Below are 19,705 nucleotides of genomic sequence, written 5' to 3' on the forward strand. Positions count from 1 at the left end.
GGTTCTGGAGAACACACTGAGCCAGCATGGTGACATCATCCCACTTTCTCTCTCTTTTTGTCTCCTGCAGGTTTGGTAAGAATGATTCATTTTCATCCCCTCTGCTCCCCGGGAGTCATGTTTGTGTTGCTGTCCCCATCAGGGGTGGATTTCCTTGACCCTCCCTCAGCCTGCTCGGCCTTTCCGCCACACAGAAGCAGAGGTGCTGGGGACCGCCTCAGGACAGAGCTCTAGGACGGGTGACCTCAGCCCGGCCAGGAGCTGCTCTCTGCAAAGCTGAGACCTGGAGAGCGTTACGGGCCGTGGACAGTCCCCACTCAGGCCCTGTCTGTCCCTGGCCATCCCCACAGGTGACCTCTGGCAGGGAGCCTTGCGTGCTGGGCTGCTGGGGTCACCCAGAGGCACGTGCCGTCGGTCTGGTGTAGGTGGATATGAGCTGATGTCTTGGGACCCCTCTTTTCAGGAGAGAGGCAACCCGGAGGCAGGAACGTGGCTTGACTCTGCATGAGGCCCCAAGAGATTGGAGGGTGTGAATGGGAAGGCCCCTTTGGGAGGGGCGGAGGAAGCCCCGGAGGCTCCTGATCCCTTTTCTATCTGTCCACCTCCAGCTTGGAAGCAGGGTCTTGCACTTGGCTGCGCTGTAGGGCTTCTCTCTCCTAAGTCAGAGCAGAGGGAAACAACCATGCCTCTGGGTCTGCTTTGAATTGTCTCAGTGGAAATGCAGAGACGTCTGGTTTGGGCCTGAGCGAAATAGCCGTTTATTTTTGTCCTATCCTGAGCTGGCTAAGAGGAGTGACAAAGCCGTCACTAGGGTCTTAGTGACCAGGCGGAGTGTGGGGGGGAGCGCGGGGTGGGGAGCAGGATAATAGGCTGGAGTTCTGCCAAAATAAAGCTGGCTGCAAGACCCCCAGGGAGGTATAGGGTGAGCAAGGAGGGAGGCTGCACTGCCCCTTCCCCAGGGCATGGTGCAAACTTCAGGCCGTTGTCAGAGCCTTGGGGGAGAATGCAGCACCCGCAGCCCTAGGACAGTCCGGCCCTAGGACAGTCCGTCCTGTCAGCCTCCCGGTTGCTGTAGTAACGCAGGGACCGCAGCAGTGAGGCCGCTTGCCTAGCATGCGGGGAGGCAGGCTGAGGTCTTCAGGGCAAGTGTTTCATCTAGATCGGGGCACTTGCAGCCTGGCCCACATGCCGTCTCCCCTCCCTCCTATCCCACACCCGCAGCAGACGTTACAGGTCAACCACAGGTGGCATATATGGTTGAAATCTCATTTTCCATAGTCCGTTTCTCTTAGGCTGGCAGCCTAACCCCTTTTAGACCCATGTGCTTTGCTGGCCTTGGCTGCTCACAGTGACGTGGGTCCCAGGAGGGAGTTGGGACAAGTCAGCCCCAGGGCAGATGTGCCAGAGAGAGCTGGGGCAGTGTGATTGGTTTTTGAATCATCACGGGGCAGCAGAGGGCCCTTCTGGTTCTGATCAAACTCCCCTTGGTACGGGAGGAGGAGTCAGCACCCCAGCTCGCCCTTCTCTCTGTGCTCAGGTATGTGGGACTTGGCATTAAGTGAACCAGCACTTAATGAGCACCAGGTGTGTGCCAGGCCAGCATGTGCGGCGGGGGGTAGGGGGTGTTGCTGGCTTTGAGGACAGGAGACAGCTGCAGATCCCTCAAGCACCACGTTCCTGACTTTCCTGGGTTATGGTTCCTTTTGATAACTAGATAAAAGTTTAGACCCTCCTTCCAAAGAAAAGACCACAAAGCTTACCAGTTCATAGGATTCCCAGAACCCCTGAAGCCCATCAGGACGTAGTGAGAACCCCTCCTCCAGGAGGAGGTAGGCTGTGCTGAGTAGGGGCAGAAGCAGGCCGGGGAGGAGGGGGAGGAGTGGGGTCCCCAGGCAGAGGAGGGGCAGGAGGCAGTGGGACACGTGGGCTGCCCATAGATGAAGGCTCACCTCCAGCTGCCCCACTGCCTGACCTGTAAGGCCTGAACACTGGGGATGCTATTCTAACGGGGAACCCAGGATTAGGGCAGGGAGAGCCTAGGGTCCCCTCTAGGAAGGCAGACGGAATGCTCATCTCAAAACTCGGGGCCCGAGTGAGACTCCTCAGGAAGCCCCGGGGGCTGGCCCACGTCAGGGTGTGGTAAAGCTTCACCTTGTCCTTGCGCTGCCTGCCAGCATCTGGCACTGGAGGCTCTCAGAGCAAAATTCTCAAGGTGCTTGCAGCTATCAAGGTACAGGACGTGCTAACCAGCCTCAAACCCTCCACCGCCAAGGGCCAGAGACCTCCTGCCCACCAAACGAGTGACCCACATTAAGCCCTTGCAAGCCGGTGACGTATGGATACATCCGTGCGGGAGTGCGAGAGGTGGACATCGGTGGAGACAGCTGTCCTCACCGTTGCTTTGCCTTCTGCCTCTCAAGGCTGCCTCCTTCTGTAGCTGGGAGCCACACAGGGATGGTTTCCGAACCATGGGGGGAGACCAGGCAGTCACGTTCCCGGGAGAAGCAGGGCCAGGCATGAGGGTAACTGTGCTGGCCCATTGGTCTCCGTGGCCTGTCCCTGTTTTGAATGTTCAGGGACACCTTTATCTACTGTTCAGTAAGTCCTCTCACCCACCCAGCCTGTGATCTCTGATCTAGAAGGCCACGGACACGGGCCTCTCAGCCTTCCCAACCTGGCCTCTCTCCCTGCAGACCTCCCACACGGATCCCCACAGATGGTACGAAGGGATATCGGGCTGTCAGTGACTCACAGGTAGGTGAGCCAGGCTGGGACGGGGAGGGGGCCCAGAGCTGGGCTGGGGCCTGCATGGACTGGGGCCCCCACTGAGGGGTTGCTTTCATCGTGTGGGGAGGGGTCTGTCCTGATCCTTGTTTCTCAGGGCTCTTTGCTACTGGTCTGTCCATCACCTCGGTGAACACAGCCCTGTGCCCGTCTGGAACCCCTGCCCATCACCAGTGGCTGTATGGGCTGGCTGGACCCTCCCCGACCCCACCCCTGCACCGAGGGAAAACACAGGTCTCAGGAGAAACACGGTCCCAGTCTCAGGGAGGAGGAGCTGAGAGCTTCCTGCAGATCCAGCATGAGATCATGGGGGGCCTACAAGTGGCCGCACATCAGAGCCCACGAAGCTTTGAAACCCCAGACTCCCCTGGCCCATCCCTGAAGTTCTCAGCTTGGCAGTCTGGATTTCCAACAACGTCTGGGGACTCTGGTGGCCGGTGCATGTTGGCATGGGCTGATGTGGGCCTGTGACGTGGACCAGCCCGAAGGCTCGGCCTCAGTACCGTGAGGCTGGTGTGTGCCACAGACAGCAGGTCTGCGTGGCATCTCGTCGCGCTGGACACCCCGCAGAGCGGCGCCTTGGCACGCCTGTGCCCTGGCCGTCCCCACCAAAGGCTGTGGGGAACACCACAGGGCACGCTTGTCAAGAGCTTTGCAACTTGGGGCGGCCTTTCGTTTCCGCCTGGAGCGTGAGTGCTGCTGCAGTGAGCCTGGGAGTCTGGCCCGGCGTTTTTTTTTTTTTTTTTTTTTTTTTTAAAGATTTTATTTATTTGACAGAGAGACAGCCAGTGAGAGAGGGAACACGAGCAGGGGGAGAAGGAGAGGAAGAAGCAGGCTCCCAGCGGAGGAGCCCGATGTGGGTCTCCATCCCAGGACCCTGGGATCACGCCCTGAGCCGAAGGCAGACGCTTAAGGACTGAGCCACCCAGGCGCCCCTGGCCCAGAATTCTTGCCCAGAGGTGGAGACCCGGCTGTGGCTCTGAGGGCTTGAGTAATTTGCCTGAGGTCATGCTGCCCGAAAGATAGCGGCTGAGTCCTCTGGCCGTCGCCCAGGCCCCTCTGGAGCCTTGTCAGGGCTGATCCCTGTACACTGGAGTCTCGTGGAAGAGAGGCTGCGGCACCACGATGGGGACAGGGCCTCCCTCCTCCGTCCGTGGCACACCCAGTGGGGTCTTCTTAGGCTGTGAGGGGGCTGCTCAGCACAGGACGGGAGCCCCACCCTTTCCTCCTCCGTGGGCTGCACGCCTGTGGGCAGGAATCCCTCCGAGCCTCCGTTTTCCCCTCTGCGAACCAGACTCCCCCCAGTCCCGTGATGAGGATAAAAGGGGGTGCCGCACAGCTGAGCCTCACTTGTCCGGCCCTGGGGTGTGCCTGGTGTGTAAGCACAGACTCCAGCCCGAGATCTGGTATGTGAGGGACACCGGGATCGGCCGGCTGCTGTTTGTTTTGTCTCGGGCGCCCCTGGTTTCACAGAGGCTGTGGGGCTGTGTCAGCTTGCCCCGGGTGCTTCCCAGACCGCTGCTCCCTTCCCCTTGTGGCAGTGAGTTCCAGAGGCTGCCCCCCATGCAGGGCAGCGGCACCCCTCTTGGTGCGACGTTGCCAGGTCACCCTGCCTTGCCCCACCCAGGTTCTGGGCTCACTGTCACACCCGCCTGGTATATTAAACCCAGATTCCAGGCCTCTCTTTCTCTCTCAGGATGGTCTGAAGTGTTTCAGTCTAATCATGGTCCCTCCCTGGCCTGGGACAACTTTTACCCCCCACGCCACACCCCTTCCTAGCACTTGGACTTTCTCAGGCCCAGACCTGACTGCCGTGTTGCCCTATTTTCAAGATTGCAGAGGGGAGGTCGTCTCAGACACCTCTGAGCTGCTCCCCTTATCCCCGCTGTTAGCGTGAGAGGAGAATAAAGCCCAGAGAGAGTATGTGGATCCCAGAGAGGCAGGATTAGGGCTCCTTAATAGGCATGTTGGGGACATGGGTGCCTTTGTCTTGGTCCCTGAAAACACCCATGTTGGCTGGGTGGAGACAGTAGCGCTCGTGTGCACTACACACTCGCACATATGATCTCCCCGGGCCCCTGCGAGGGAGCTCCAAGGCATCCCACAGCCAGTAGCCTGTAGGAGTCACACTGGTGCAGTCTTACCCCAGAGCCCATGCTCTTGCCCTGTGCTTGGCCCTAGTTGTCTCTCAGAGAAGCCATGCAGCTCTGAGTTTAGGCACCTGGGGTGCAGACCCCATTGCACAGCATCCCAGCTGTGTGACCCTGGGAAAGTCACCTAACCTCTCTGATTCCCTCGTCTGTGTACTTAGAATCTCCGACCTGCCTCACTCCCCGGGGCGTTGTAAGCAACGCGTGAGCTCATGTTCAGGATACATTACAAACCGTTCCCCAAATACTGTTGCTATTTGTTCTGTTGTTACTGTGATGGACTCTGCTTTCAAAAATCTGTTCCTCCAAAAATGTGAGTTCTTTCTGCCCTTCAGCCTCCCCACCCTGTGGACTCTGCCGTACCACCCACTCAACCCCTTGTCCTTCCTTCCAGTCTGTCTTTTGTGTTTTTAAATTTTTAAAATTTTGATTTAGTTTGGGTTGAAAGACATTCGAAATTCAAGAGGTGTACAGAGAGGGTATCTATGCGGTCCCCTCCTGCTGCTGCCCCCAGCCCTCTGGGTCCCCCTGTGGGCAGATCTTGGCAGTTTCTTGAGATATTTTTATACAAGCAAGTACGTATGTGTATTAAACATGCTGTTCTATACTTCTTTTCTTGTAAAGACGGAGGCACCATTTACGTAGAACTGAGAGCACAAGTGCATTTTTATGTATGGATACACCCATGTGTACCCCACAGGTGGAGCTCCAGAGCATCCAGCACCCCAGAAATTGATCTTCTACCCCTCCAGGGTCATAGCACTACCACCCAGGGGTTACTGTTCACTTCTGTCCTCATTGGTTACTTCTTCCTGCATTTGAATATCATATAAGTGGAGTCATGTACTTTTTCCCTGATAACGTAACTTGGAGATCGTTCCATATTTGCGCAGAAAGGTTTTCTTATTTAATTCTCTGGCCTCACGGTGTCCGATGGTGTGGTTGGACTGTACTTTCCAGTCAGTCGCCTGCACACCTCAACAGCATAGGCTGTTCACAGTCTTTTACTGCTGCAGACACGTGGCGGGGAATAACCTTGTCTGTACCTCATTTGACACCCGCGGGAGTGTCCCCTGGATCATTTCCTACAATGGGAATCGCTCGGTATGCACACTTGTAATTTCGATGGCCGCTGCCAGAGAGCTGGCCTCCGTGACCACGCTGACTTTGGGATTTTGGCAAGGATGACATTGTGGCTGGGAACTCTGAATGCCCTGGGAACAAGCAGTGGCCCTGAGCATCCCTGCCGTGGGAGAGGGCACCGGTGGCTCCGGGATGGACCTCCGTCTTCTGGTTTCCTGGGCGCCCTCCCCTGTCCGGGCTCTGGTCTCCCAGCCACGGGAGCATTTTCCTATGTCCCCCTGCTGCAGGTTCTCCACCAAGTCCTGGTTGTCCCAGGTCTGCCACGTGTGTCAGAAGAGCATGATGTTTGGAGTGAAATGCAAACATTGCAGGTGATGTGCGGAGGGTGGAAGGGGTGGGAGAAATGAGTGAACTCCATACATTGGGTTCAGTAGGGGTCCTACTACTTGATGCTCAGCCTTAGGTTAAGTCAGAGTTCACGGGAGCCCCTTTGAGAGTTCTTTTTTTTTTTTCTTTTTAGTTTTTTTTTTATTTATTTGGGAAAGAGAGAGAATGAGAGAGCATGAGAGAGGGGAGGGTTAGAAGGAGAAGCAGACTCCCTGCTGAGCAGGGAGCCCAGTGTGGGACTCGATCCTGGGACTCCAGGATCATGACCTGAGCTGAAGGCAGTCGCTTAACCTACTGAGCCACCCAGGTGCCCCTCCCTTTGAGAATTCTTAAACCTGCTATTTATAATCCCATTCAGCACACCATGATATGATCAGCCCTCCCTAGGGAGATGAAGGAAGCATCGAGCCAGGCATTCCCAGAAGAAGGGGAAATTGGGGGTGGGCTTTGAAGGATGAGTAGAAGTCTGCCAGGGAGACCAAGGAAGAAAGAGCATTCCAGGCCTTAAACCTTGTACAGAGTCCGAGAGGAGTGGGAGGACTGTTCTGGAAACTATACGGAGTTCTAAAGTTTAACCTTAACGTGATAGCACACAAGATGGGGAGAAGGGTCAGGTGGAGGTGAAAACAGTGGCTCATGGCGTTCACAGAAGAGGAGAGTTCAGGGAGAATGTTGCTTCTATACAAACCCAGCTTTCTTGTTTCTTACCATGGTGCTTTCTTGTAGGACAGAAGGACGAGGAAGGGAACAGCGTGGGCGGGGGGGGGGGGGGGTAGAGTGTCCTCTGTTGCTTATAGAGGACGGACCTGGAGTCACTGCTCCCAGATCACTGCCCCTCCATTGCTTTGTGACCTGGGGCAAGACACTTGCTCTTTCTGGGCTTCATTTTCACAACTGGGCAGATGGTTCCAGGTCCTTTATCTATCAGGATGGTGTCCAGATTCTGAGCTAGTTTGTGTAGGAAAGGCGCTTAGGCTCCCGCGAGACCAGAGGCCACAGGTCTCGTGCATGTCTGTTGGATAAGTTGTGTTTTCCTGGTGACTCCCCTGGCCACCAAGGAGACGCCAGAGTTTTCCACCAGTCTAGGTCTTCTGTGGCTCCTGCCTTTAAATTGGGGACTTCCCGCTCCCTTTCAAGCAATGCCTTTCATACAGAGAGCACAGAATGACCTCTGAGCCCCACACTCTCCAATGATCGTGGTGTGAGGTTGGTAGGGCCCCAATGTCAACCCATTTGATTGTCTAGAACCCCAAGACAGGGTGCAGCAGGCAGGACCAAACTGAAGGCCAGGTCTTTCCATTTGGGCCCGTGCTGACCCTCAGACCATGTGGCCCATATTGAAATGCAGCGGGAGGGGCCACCGCTCGCATCCCTGGAATGTTATGGTCATGTAGACGCTCTCCTTCTGATTCATCTTTCTCATAAGTTCAGATTTTTGTCTCCAGTTTTCTGACTGTGCGTGGAGGGTGTCCTTTTCTTTAGAGAAGAGAAAGACATGTGACCCACAAAAGATAAAATGACAATTAAAACTGCTTTGCTGTGAGGTTAGGCAGACAACCTTGGGAACGTCTCAACAGACACTGCTAGGACGATCAGCGTGGAATATTCCAGACTTCTGGGCTAATGTTTGTTGAGAAATGGCGTGGAGATTGAGGCAGTCACGAGTGAGTGTTGCCCTGGGAGCCCCGAGTGGCCCTCCGCGCACTGACCCTGCCGCCTTCTTTACCAGATTGAAGTGTCATAACAAGTGTACAAAGGAAGCCCCTGCGTGTAGAATATCTTTCCTTCCACGTGAGTGCTCTCGTCTGCCTTCTGGGCTTGGGGTGGACTTTGCCGTAGCTTGATCTGCTTCCCTGCTCACGGTTCCCTCTTTTCCTTCTTAAACAGAACCTAGGCTTCGGAGGACGGAGTCTGTCCCCTCGGACATCAACAACCCGGTGGACAGAGCAGCTGAGCCCCATTTCGGAACCCTCCCCAAAGCCCTGACAAAGAAGGTATGCGGGCGGTGGCCCGCCGGTCCTGTGCTTTTCCCGGGAAAAGCCCCCCCGCCCCATCCCGCGCTGGGGCTCCTTCTGTAATGTGGAGGTCCAGCAGGGAACTGGGGCGTACAATCCATGATCCAAGGTCAGAGGGTGGCCTTCAGGGATCCTGTCTTTAGCCATTTCGTAGACTTCACGTTTATGGCCAAATCCTAGTTAATGTGCCCATGACCTTCCCCAGTTTAACCGAACATTTCCTGAGCCCTTAATATGAGTCGGGAACTTTCTCCATTGATCTTTCTTTTGATCCTCACAATAGTTCTAAAAATCACATACTGCTATCATCTCCTTTTTAGATGAGGACACTGGCTTGGGCCAGGCTGGGTAGAGGTTGGGGCAGGGAGAAGAGAAGCAGGTGGCCTGGCCCACGGACACCAGGGACCCAGAAGGTGTAGCTTGGGGGGGGCTCCACATCTTACTGCCCGACAGGGGAGGCCGGTGCCTCAGAGCTGCTGGTGCTTATGGGCCCGCCCGTGTCCTCTCTCAGCCTCCCTCCACCTGTCATTGCATTTCCCCCGACAGTGGCATTCCCACCAGGGACAGACAGGTGGAGAAGAGGGTTGTAGGACCACAGCTGAGCTCCAGTCCTGACTAGTCCCCTTTCTTGCCCCTGTGACCTTGGGTGAGTTCCTTTACCTCTCTGAGCCTCAGCTCCCTGGTGCGTGAAGTGGGGATACTCATGCTTCGTTGACAAGGTGTTGTAGGGGTAACGAGGGGCCGTTCGTGAGCTCACTTGTCAGGAGCAGCGCTGTTACTCAGCCTGTCACAGATACAGACACACTTCCTCGGCGGGGGCACTAGGCACCCCATCTGCCACTCCCACCCTGCCAGCATTGTTCTCGTCTGGCAACACCGGATGCACCCCCATTTACGCCATATCCCCCCACACCCCTTCGCCCAGCCCTTGTCGGTTCTTCTGAACCCACTCGGGGCTCCTCCTCCTCCAGGAAGCCCTCCTGCACACACCTGCTCGGCCCTGACCCAACATAGTTCTGGGTGGTGCCTTCTCTTACCTCACCGAGGGCACTGACCAACTGTCGTCCTTCCCTCACCCCGATTTATGGTCATTCTCATAACACAAGTAGTGGTCACTGAGTTCTCGCCACGCGCTGTGCCGAGGGCCATGCCTTTGGCCCATTCATCCCAGGGGCCAGCCTGTCTCTCCAGTGTCTTCTCCAGCTGCCCTTGTTCGTAGCAGCTGTGCCCACTCCTACCTCGGGGCCTTGGTGCCCACTGTTCCCTCTGCCTGAGACACTCTTCTCAGCGTTCACACACTCACTCCTGGGAGGCCTTGCTGGGATGTGGGCTGAAGACCAGGGTCCCTGGCTGCGCCACGCACTTCCTGGTGCTTTTCATGGCCTGGCTGCATGGTGCGGGCCCCTGTCTGCCTCCCGAGGGCCTGTCTCCCCAGCGCGTGGCTGCTCTGGACGGCGGGGCCTCGTCTTCTTGCTCCTGCCTGGTCCCTGGTGCCCGCATTGGAGTCCGGCACACACGAGGCAGTGAGGACGTGTTGGTATGGAACACTGAGCCCATGAAGCGGCAGCCCATACCCCCGTTTTGTCCAGAACCACTGCGGCTCAGAAAGGTGGCTGATTTGAACCAAGTCACACGGGTACTGAGTATAGGGGCCGGGATTCAACCTGCCCGGTAGCTACTCCCCCTGCCTGGGCTGGCTCGGCCCTAAGAACAGGGATGGGATGCGGGGTCACTGCGGGGTGAGCGGGGAGAGGAAGGGCCCAGGGGACCCAGCTCCCTCCCCCACCGGCCTGTGGTACCAGGTGGTGATGGCTGTCCCTGGACGGTGAGGCCCACTGTGTAGCTTTGTGGGTTCCGGGGTCCCCTGGACACCCCAGAGCATTTAGGGCCTGCAGAAGAGAAACCTGAAGAACTCAGCGTTTCACCTAATTTGGCCCCAACTTTTTGGTTTAAAGATTTTATTTGTAAGTAATCCCTACACCCAGTGTGGGGCTTGAACTCACAACCCCGAGATCAGGAGTGGCATGCTCTACCGACCAAGCCAGCCAGGCGCCCCTGGCCCCAGCTTTCTTGACCAAGGAATTCCAGCCCTCTCCCCTGAGGGATTGGAGTTTGGGTCTGGGAAACTGGTCAGGGCCGGAGTCCCACCTAACACAGAGTCCCCCTGCAGCCCTCTCTCATCTGGCCCTTTGACCTCTCTAGGGCCCAACCCCCCAGGCAGTCCTAGCCCAGTAGGTCTGCAAAAGAGCAGAGGGAGCATTTATAGGCACCACTGTGTACCACACACTAAACCCTTGTCGGACGCTGAACTCATTAAAAACCCTGCTGTGTGCCAGGCGCTGGGTATATGATGACCGGGCGCCCACCCTGCCCTCACAGGACACACGGAGGGGGTGGGGGGAGGACATTCTTTGGGGAACCGGCCAAGATCGCTGCACTTGACAAACTGTAGTTCAAGTGCCCTGAGGGGAAGTGCTAGCTGTAGAAGGTTGAGAACAGGAGCGTGGTCCCCACTGTTCACAGGGGCTTCTGGGAAGAAAGTATGTGAGCTGAAGAAAGATGAGCAGCAGTCCCTTGGGGGGTGGGCGCTGAGGTGAGGGTCTCTCTGTGCCAACCTGCCCTTGAATATTAGACCAGTGAAATGTCAGGGTGCCGGGCAGACCTCGTCATTTTCGGCGGGGTGTGGGGGTGGGGGTGGGGTCTCAGCATGGGATACGGGAGGGGCCGGCTGGGCAGGACCCTGACAGTCCCTGCCCACTTCTGGTGTCTCTGGTCCCACAGGAGCATCCTCCAGCCATGAACCACCTGGACTCCAGCAGCAACCCGTCCTCCACCACGTCCTCCACGCCCTCCTCGCCGGCACCCTTCCCAACATCATCCAATCCGTCCAGTGCCACCACGCCCCCCAACCCCTCTCCTGGCCAGCGGGACAGCAGGTTCAACTTCCCAGGTACCACACCTCGGGGCTTTGTGTGCCTTCCGGATGGGGTCAGATGCCCCTTCTCAGCACGCCCCAGCAGGCTCAAGGTCAGACGGGAGTCAGGCGCTGTGCCAAGCTCAAGTACATTACCGTATTTATACCTGATGAGAGCTCCGGGGTAGATGCTTTTATCACAGCCATTTTACAGATGGGGTCACTGAGGTTCAGAGGAAGTGTCTTGCCCTCAGCTATATAACACGTAAGGGACGGGGCCAGGATCAAAGCCAAGTCCGTCTGGCATAAAGCCCGGATTCCTGACACAGTCCCCGTACTCGCCTCCTGTGCATGGGGTGGCTTCTCATGGGCACGTTCACTAAGGGCTTCTGAGCAAACAGAAGGCATGGCAGGAGCACGGGGAGCTGGGGCAAGGCCTGGGAGAGGGACCCTGGGGCTCAATTGCTTACCTGCTCAAGTGATCTGAATAAGCTGCTTCGGGGGGAGCTTTTGTTCCCTCTTTGTTCCCATAAAACAAGAGACCCCGTGAGGTTGGGATTAGGTTATTCCCACTGTGCAGATGAGAACACTGAGTCTCGGGGGGAGTACCTGCTCTGTAGGGCCAAGGTCCCCCGTCTCTCAGCCAGGCCTGGGGTGTCCCACCTTTCCAACGTACAGAGCAAGGCCCACTCACCTGTTTCAGGATGAGCCCAGGCCGTGGCCTCCCTGGAAGCTCCTTGCAGCTGGTCTCAGCCCCCTGGGTATTTCGGTTGGTGGCCAGGACGAAGGAGCAGCCACTGGGACACTCCAGTTTGCTCTGGGCCCGGTCAGGTCAGGCCCCACCTGTCACTGGCCCTTGGGGCTCCAGGCCTGGGAGGACAGAGGCACAGCTTATCCTGTGCCAGGGGACCCTCAGCTGGGGCCACGTGCAGCCAGCAGGAGGCCAGGCAGCCTCTCTGGACCCATTTTACTGGGGTTCCAGGGATTTCTTTTAGGGGTGCTGGGAGACTGAGATTTTGTAGGAATCCTTTCTCTTTTGCCTGTCCCTTTGCCTTAACGTGCACCTGGCTGGAGACCTCCTGCACCATCCCGAGCACACCCATCCCCTCCCCGCAATGGAGCCCTAGCCCATCGGAGTGACCACCTCTCATTCTGCTCTGTCATTATGCTCTGAAACTGGGTCTTTTGCTAAATTTCTAGTTTGGGTTTTTCTAAAAGGAAGGCCCTGTTTGAAAAACAACAGCCACAGAAAAAGTCTATTTTGTGATGTCAGCCAGAGCCGCTCAGCTTTCCCTGATGTCTGTGGGCCCTCGTCCTGTGCACAGAGCCCTCCTTCTGTCCAGGGTCTATGATCTCGCTGGTCATGGCCGTGCCTGGGGCCCGGCCCCATGGTTAACCTGGGGAAGGAACAATGCCTCCTGTGCACCCACTCTGTACTGTGGGGTAGCAGTTACGTTTATCTTGAAGAATAAACCTGGGGAAAGGCTATCTGTACCCCTGGTTTTACCATATGACAGCTGTGTTGGAGTCCAGACCCCCAGCGCATCCCCTCCAGTCCCCCTTAAGAGAGGTGGGTTTGTGTTCTGTTTCGGATGGTGAGGTCGGGTTGCTGAGGCCCCAGCACCTCTGGGGGTGAATGTGGGGCTGAAGGGGGCAGCCGCTCCTCTGCACACGGCCCAGCCGGCTTTCACAAGCACTGTTTCCTCACCCTTGTGTCTCGCCCTTCTGGGCTTATGCACACGTCACAGAGAAGCGAGCCTGGGAGGTGAACGGAACGGGCCAGGCCTCTTACAAGTCCTCCGGGGCCAGCCCCTTCCCTCCCAGGGGCTCCTGCCAGCACCGGCTCCCTTCCAACTCCCTTCCAACTCCCTTTCTCCTTCCTGCATGGATCACCCTGCTCTGCCCTACCCTGTAACCAGCCCCCCTCGCCACGCCCCTGCATTTGCTGTTCTGTGTGTGTGACTCACCTCCTCTTCTGTTTAAAGCTGCCTACTTCATTCATCATAGACAGCAGTTTATCTTTCCAGGTGAGTTCTCTGCATGGTTCCGCTAACTGCCCCTTCCCGTGAGCCCTCTGTCCAGCCCCCCTGGGCACCCTCTCCCACGGCACCTCTGAGGGGCCTGAGTCTCACATACACCTGTATTGAGAGCTGACTGTGTATCACAGCTGGGAAAGGGAGCAGGGTGGGTTGCCTTAAGGGGGGCCCTTCACAGGGGCAGTGACCTGCTGGGAGGGACCTTGGCATCCATCCTGTTCAGCCTCTTGTGCAGAGACTACAGGCAATATATCCAGGGTGACACAGCCGGGAGGTGGCAGAAATCCAGTTTGCAGAATGAAGGGAGACCTTTCTGCCAGTGCCTTATGAGCATCTGTTAGGATAACTTCCCCTACGTCATGACAAGGAAGCTGCTTGCAGAAGCTGTCTTAGAAGGGGAAGCCAGTTGCGAGAAGTCTGCAGGCTTCGCTTTAATGGGCTTCGCCTTCCTGAGCGTTGCTGCCTGACGCCATCTGCTGGCGGTAAGATAAAATGCAGCCTTATTTTAGAAAGTTTTCAAGGAGACCAACTTTCATTGATTCCCTTCCACAAAAATTGTTTTTGCACAGCCACTGCGTGCACAACCTTTGCAGTTGGCTACATTCCTGCCCCCAAGGAGTTATGTGGTTAGTGCTTATTTCTCCAGCTGAGGATGACAGGCATTCGCATAAGTAATCGGCAACCATAATTCTTAATTTAGCCATACAAAGTCTCGGTGTGTTTAGACAAAGACTGTAGCTAATTGTTTTTCCCTGGGTTAAACAGACTTGTCTTGAAGTCATGGTATTTTGGTTAGTTCAGGCTTTTCTTTTCCCCAACCCAGCTCTGTTAGGGGAGCAACTCGGAGCGTTTGTAAGTTCTTAGAGGACTCTCTGTATGGCTTTGGCTAGGTGTGGGCAGGTTGGCAGGGGTCAGGGGCCTGGGACAGGCCTGGAGAAGGCTCTCTGAGCTGCCTCTGGTTTCACACCCATTTTTGTTGTGGTTCCCCTCCAAGAGCCTCTCTGGTTACCAGCTCTAGGACAGCATATGGGGAGTCCTCAAAAGCACTGGGAAGCGTGGCTCTCCTTCCAGAAGGGTCCATCCTGCTCTGAAGATATGTCAGGGGGAAGGAGAGGGAATGTAGATCTATTAAAACAAACACAGACACATTTTGGAACAGAATGCGAAATACGCTCTTAATCTTTAAGGACAAGCACGCGAGGCCTCAGAGACATGATTCCCTCCCACTTGGGGTGCTGTTTCCTCCCACTGCCCCCTGCTATGCGCGTGTTTATCTTCTGTGGAAATAGTTGAGCTGTGTTGGATAGGTAGTAAAGGTCAGGATGGCCTTGGTAGTCTGCGGACACAGTGCAGTGGTATCTGGGGGAGGCCTTGGCAGAGGCTTCTGGGGGCCAGGATCCCCCAGGAATGGTGCATGTGTTCATTTCCCAGATAAAAAGGCCCACGGCCTCTATCAGATTTTCCAAGTCTTGTGAGGTCCCAGAGATGTTGAGACTCAGATGATCTTCCAGGCTAGCCTTGGATAAAGCCTTGGAGAGAGCTGGTGCCGGGGGAGGGGGGGTAGGGGTGAGGGGGGTGTTGGTGGCTGAGTTGGGTGGGTCTTTGTCCTAGATGGCAGGGGTGGCTGCTGATAGCTTGAGCCTCTGCCACCTAGGGTCTCTCTTCTTGTATTGACTAAAGAGGAGGAAGGGAGGGGCCCACCCAGGCCTGGGGTTGCCAGCCGCAGGGCGACCAGAGGAACCAGAAGGACGCAGGCAGCAGAAGCAGCCGTGGAGGGGTTTAGTTCCACACTGGGGTGACCATCTGTTCAGTGTTCCCTGGATGTGGGACTTTCAGTGCCCAAACTGGGAAAGCCCCGCAATCGTGGTCAGCCCCACCTGCCCAGTCTTCGGCCCGGGGAGGTGTGGACTGTGCCTTCCTTCCTCTCCCCTGAGGGCTGCTCCGCCAGAAGCCAAGGGGGTGGGGCCTCTGCCTCCCACCAGAAATGCCAGCCGCCGAGCCAGGCACCAGGTGTCGCTGCTGAGCCCCCTGCGAGCCCTGCCGGGGCCTCTGCCGGCCTGAGCCCGGGAGTCTCACTGCTCTCTGCTCTCAAGGGCCGTTGCAATCAGCTGCGGCCTCTGAGCAGAACTCCCACGTCCAGTCAGTCATACCCAGTTTGCTTTTACCATTTGCTCCTAGGGAACAGTTTGGCCGCAGGGGAATGGGGTTCACTGCAGAATCTCAGTGTCCTCGCTCACCTGGAGTCCCTTCCCAGCACCGAGCGGTGTGGGCAAAGCCAAGTGCCGTGAAGTTTGCATCCATGTCCCGTTTGAGGAGTGGCAGTGGCCTGGTGAACACAGACACAGCCTTGTGGGGGCTGGCTGCTCGGGGAGGACCCTCTCCGCTGGGGGAGCTGGCTTCGCAAGCACTGCATCCTTTGGGGGAGGGGGTGGGGAAGGGGGGTCTCAGCCTCCGTGTTTGCTCTTTGTTTCTTCCAGACATTTCAGCATTTCCACAGGCAGTCCCATCCCCTGACGCTGCGGATAGCACCCGGTAGGCCTCGCTATGCTGTGTTCTCTTTCTTTTCCATGGGGACTTACTAAAGCTAGACCACTTGACCACCTCCCACCCTTAGCACCTCCCACCCCGCTTTTGAGTCTCTGACCTCCCGCTCTGGACGCTGCCGTGTACCTGGGCCAGCCGGGCGGGATCCTCCTTGGGCTAATGTCCTCCCTGGACCAGTGCACTCAGCCAGAGGGTTTTACTGGCCCCCTGTGGGTGCGGTCTGCATGGGGAGGGATATGTGTGAACCGGGGGCAGTCTTGTGACCCGGGAGAGGTGGGCAAAGGCCACTCAGAGTCAGAGACACCTACAAAAAATAGCTCACGTTTACGGAGCCCCTGCTCCATGTCCGGCTCCGCTGAGCCCTTGACTCCCGTTCCCTCACACAGTCCTCAGCCTGGTGAGGTAGGTATCGAAGTAGGTGTCATCCTTAACTTAACAGAGGAGAAAGGCCCCACAGAGAGGTTAAGAAATTACATGAAGTCACACAGCTAGGAGGAGACAGAGCCGGTTCTCAAGTAGAAGTTCGAGTCCCACGTGTGTGTGCTCAGAACCCCGTGCACCAGGCATCAGATTTGAAAGGGTCTTGGTGGTTCCTGCCCACCCCTCAACCCCCACCACCCTCAGCTTAGTCTGAAGAAGGCCGAGGCCAAAGAAGGGAAATGGGGTTTGGTCTTCGGCCTCCTGTCTGTCTCTGCGGCAGCCAGACGGCATTTCCCACAGGCAGGTGGGTCACAGTAAGGATGCGGGCCCCGCAGCCCTGTCTCAGACCTCGGGCACGGGAGTCTCCTGCCTGGCTGAGAGCCTGTGGCCCGCCCTCAGGGCCTCCCTGACAAACTGTTTGACTCTTAGGCTCGACAGCCAGCCCAAAGCAGACGTGTTGGAGGATCACGAAGTGGAGGTGAGTGAGGAAGACACGCAGCCCGGAGACCCTGCCTTCTCTCTCCTCTCTTCCTCGTCCCAGCACACACGGGGGCCCCATCTCAGGAGCCCACTGCGGCAGGTGCACAGCGGGGAGGAATGATGAGGAACACAACGAAGCAGGCTTCTTTTTGTTTTTTAATCTCTGAAGCTAAAGTAAGCTCTCGACTCTCATGGTTCCCACCCCTAGCCCGGGGCCCAGCGTGGGAGACTCTAGTTCTGTCCGTCTGGGGTGGGGCCAGGCATCTGTATGATGTCAGAGCCCCCCAGGTGATTCAGATCGTAGCCAGGCCCAAGAACCACTGTCTTAATCCTTGAACCTAAGTGTCAGCGGAGCGTGGCTCCCCGGCCATGTGGTGTGGCTTAGAATGTTAGCTGACTGACTCCTGCCGTAAGGACAATCAGAAACTCGGGGTAAACAAAGGAATGCCCAGAAAGGATAAATGGGGTTAAATTCGTCTATGCCAGGGGAGGTTAATGCCCCTTCCTAGTGAGTAGATCTTGGAGCATTCTCGGGAAGAAGGGCATCAGGGCCCACCTGGGCCACGAGCCCTATTTCGTGGGTGAGGACATTGAGGCCCCGAGGTGCTAAGTGACCCACCCACTGTCCACAGCAAGCCAGTGCAGAGCTACAACGAGAACCCGGGTGTCCTGACCCCATGCCTCTCTCTTGGGGCTCTGGGGCGGGCGAGTCGGCTGAGCCAGATCCGCCACCCGTCTCCATGCCTTCCCCCTCCTTTAGGCCGAGGAGCCAGAGGCCGGCAAGTCAGAGGCAGAGGATGACGAGGATGAGGTGGACGACTTGCCCAGCTCCCGCCGGCCCTGGCGGGGCCCCATCTCTCGCAAGGCCAGCCAGACCAGCGTGTACCTGCAGGAGTGGGACATCCCCTTTGAGCAGGTGGAGCTGGGCGAGCCCATCGGGCAGGGCCGCTGGGGCCGGGTGCACCGTGGCCGCTGGCACGGCGAGGTGGCCATCCGCCTGCTGGAGATGGACGGCCACAACCAGGACCATCTGAAGCTGTTCAAGAAGGAGGTGATGAACTACCGGCAGACGCGGCACGAGAATGTGGTGCTCTTCATGGGGGCCTGCATGAACCCGCCCCACCTCGCCATCATCACCAGGTGACCGAGCCCCTACCTGCCCCCACCTTTCCCCGAGGGCCCCAGTGTTTGTGGGGATGCCCTGGAGGACGTGGAGAGGTACAGATCACTGCCCCATCAGATAACTCCATTGGCATGAACAAATAAACAAAATGATTCCTAAGGATAGAATCAAAGTTTCCAGAAGGGTACAGAGTGAAAACCAGTCCCCTCCCACCCCACCTGGGTGCTTCTCCCCCAACATGGATACTGCGAACAGATCCTTATCACACCTTCTGTTAAAATAAAGAAGTTTGTATCCTCAGGTTTTTAAAACTCTTCCTTTGTAAGAATAGCACAGGTCCTCCTGGTTCGCACCCGCTTTCCCCAGGGTGAGCGCAGGTCTGAGGCCAGCCGCAGTCTTCAGCGCTCACCCAGCATTCCTGGCACAGCGTCGACCCCAGCGGTGTGCTCGTAAATGTGGAACCACCAGTTCTGGGTGGTGGGTGGCGAGGGAAGACCTAGTTTGTGGTATCTCTCAATTCCTGGGTGTAGATATGCCCCCCACAGCTGATTTCAGGCTACCAGCATGAATCACTGAAAGTGGCCTGGGCTCTGGGTTCTCTCTCTGGCTGATCACTGGTCTCCCCGTTTATTTAGCCGGTCCTGTTTAGCTCGGCACTTTGCCATAATGAGCATGTTTGTTTCCCCACATCGGTGACCTTCTGGGAGGGCACGTGCTGGGCGAGAGGATACGCATGTGACGCTCTGCCGTCCACTGTCCGTTTCTACCGCGACCTCCGTGTGTGACTGTCCATCCCCCAGCACTGGGGTGTGAGGCTGAAACGTTTCGGCCCGTGGCATTCAAAAAGTTGTTGTTGGGTGTTTACTTTTACAATCAGTAACAGTAATAAGAGGTTAGTGAAGATATTTTGGAATATACATGGAGGTTTCAAGAAGAAACTAGAAATCACTTGAATCCTATCCGCCAAGAGCCCCCTCCTTAGTATACTGATGACATTCCCTATAGCCAGACCTGTGCTTTGCAAGAACCTTTCTTCTGCCCTCAAGCAAACTGTATTTACTAAGTAAAAATTAATTTCTCTTTTGCCTGTTTATCAGAGAAATAAAGCAGAACCACCCAAATTCCTGAGCAGTGTGCTACCGCCCAGGTCACCACACCAAGGGGACAAAATGGTAGCCCAAAGCACGACGACGACGTGATGTGTTGGCTTACACCAGCTCAGCACGCCCCAGGGTTTTAGGATGAGGAACCGTCAGCCAATATCCCAGACCCCTCAACCAGTTCTCAAAGTCTTTGAGGCTTCAAGGATTCCGTCTCCTTCGAGAGGTTTCCTAAAACTAGCCCCTTCATGAGCTGCCTTCGTGAACTTCTGCCGGGAATAGGGGGATGAGCCATACATTCTCTCTGGCTCCTTGCTCACCCTGGGTTTTAGGAGTCCTTGCCGGGGGGGCCCAGGAAACTTGAACCCGTTGTCCAGTAATCACACTGACACCCTGATGCCACCCCCTCCTACAATGCCGTTACTATAATGAAGTTTCTGTGATCAGAGGACAGAAAAATGATCATAAGAATCATTACGGAGAGCCCCAAATGTTGCCTGGTTAGAGTGCTAAAAGACCAGATTCTTCCCTGAGTTTGAGGGGCATGCTTCTGCCTCGAATCCTCCAAGGCTGGGCTGCTCTGGGTGGCCAGGAGCCTTGGTGAACTGGGTTTCCTGTTCTGGGGTGGATAGGTCTGGAGCCGCAAAGACTGGTGTGTGTGTGTGTGTG

The 19,705-nt window shown here is 56.5% G+C and overlaps 1 protein-coding gene across 1 annotated transcript in view; it reads left to right on the forward strand.

Moving 5' to 3' along the window:
• The window catches only part of KSR1 (kinase suppressor of ras 1), a 149,298-nt gene that overhangs the window by 111,588 nt on the left and 18,005 nt on the right, over window positions 1-19,705 (forward strand). The window contains exons 5-14 of the mRNA XM_044390794.3: window positions 71-75; window positions 2,694-2,754; window positions 6,305-6,388; window positions 8,134-8,195; window positions 8,292-8,398; window positions 11,201-11,369; window positions 13,319-13,360; window positions 15,847-15,901; window positions 16,763-16,811; window positions 17,574-17,953. Coding sequence (XP_044246729.2) covers window positions 71-75; window positions 2,694-2,754; window positions 6,305-6,388; window positions 8,134-8,195; window positions 8,292-8,398; window positions 11,201-11,369; window positions 13,319-13,360; window positions 15,847-15,901; window positions 16,763-16,811; window positions 17,574-17,953 — 1,014 coding nt within the window. The remainder of the gene's footprint in view (window positions 1-70; window positions 76-2,693; window positions 2,755-6,304; window positions 6,389-8,133; window positions 8,196-8,291; window positions 8,399-11,200; window positions 11,370-13,318; window positions 13,361-15,846; window positions 15,902-16,762; window positions 16,812-17,573; window positions 17,954-19,705) is intronic.

Source organism: Ursus arctos, unplaced genomic scaffold (assembly GCF_023065955.2).
Source record: "Ursus arctos isolate Adak ecotype North America unplaced genomic scaffold, UrsArc2.0 scaffold_24, whole genome shotgun sequence".
Taxonomy (NCBI): Eukaryota; Metazoa; Chordata; class Mammalia; order Carnivora; family Ursidae; genus Ursus; species Ursus arctos.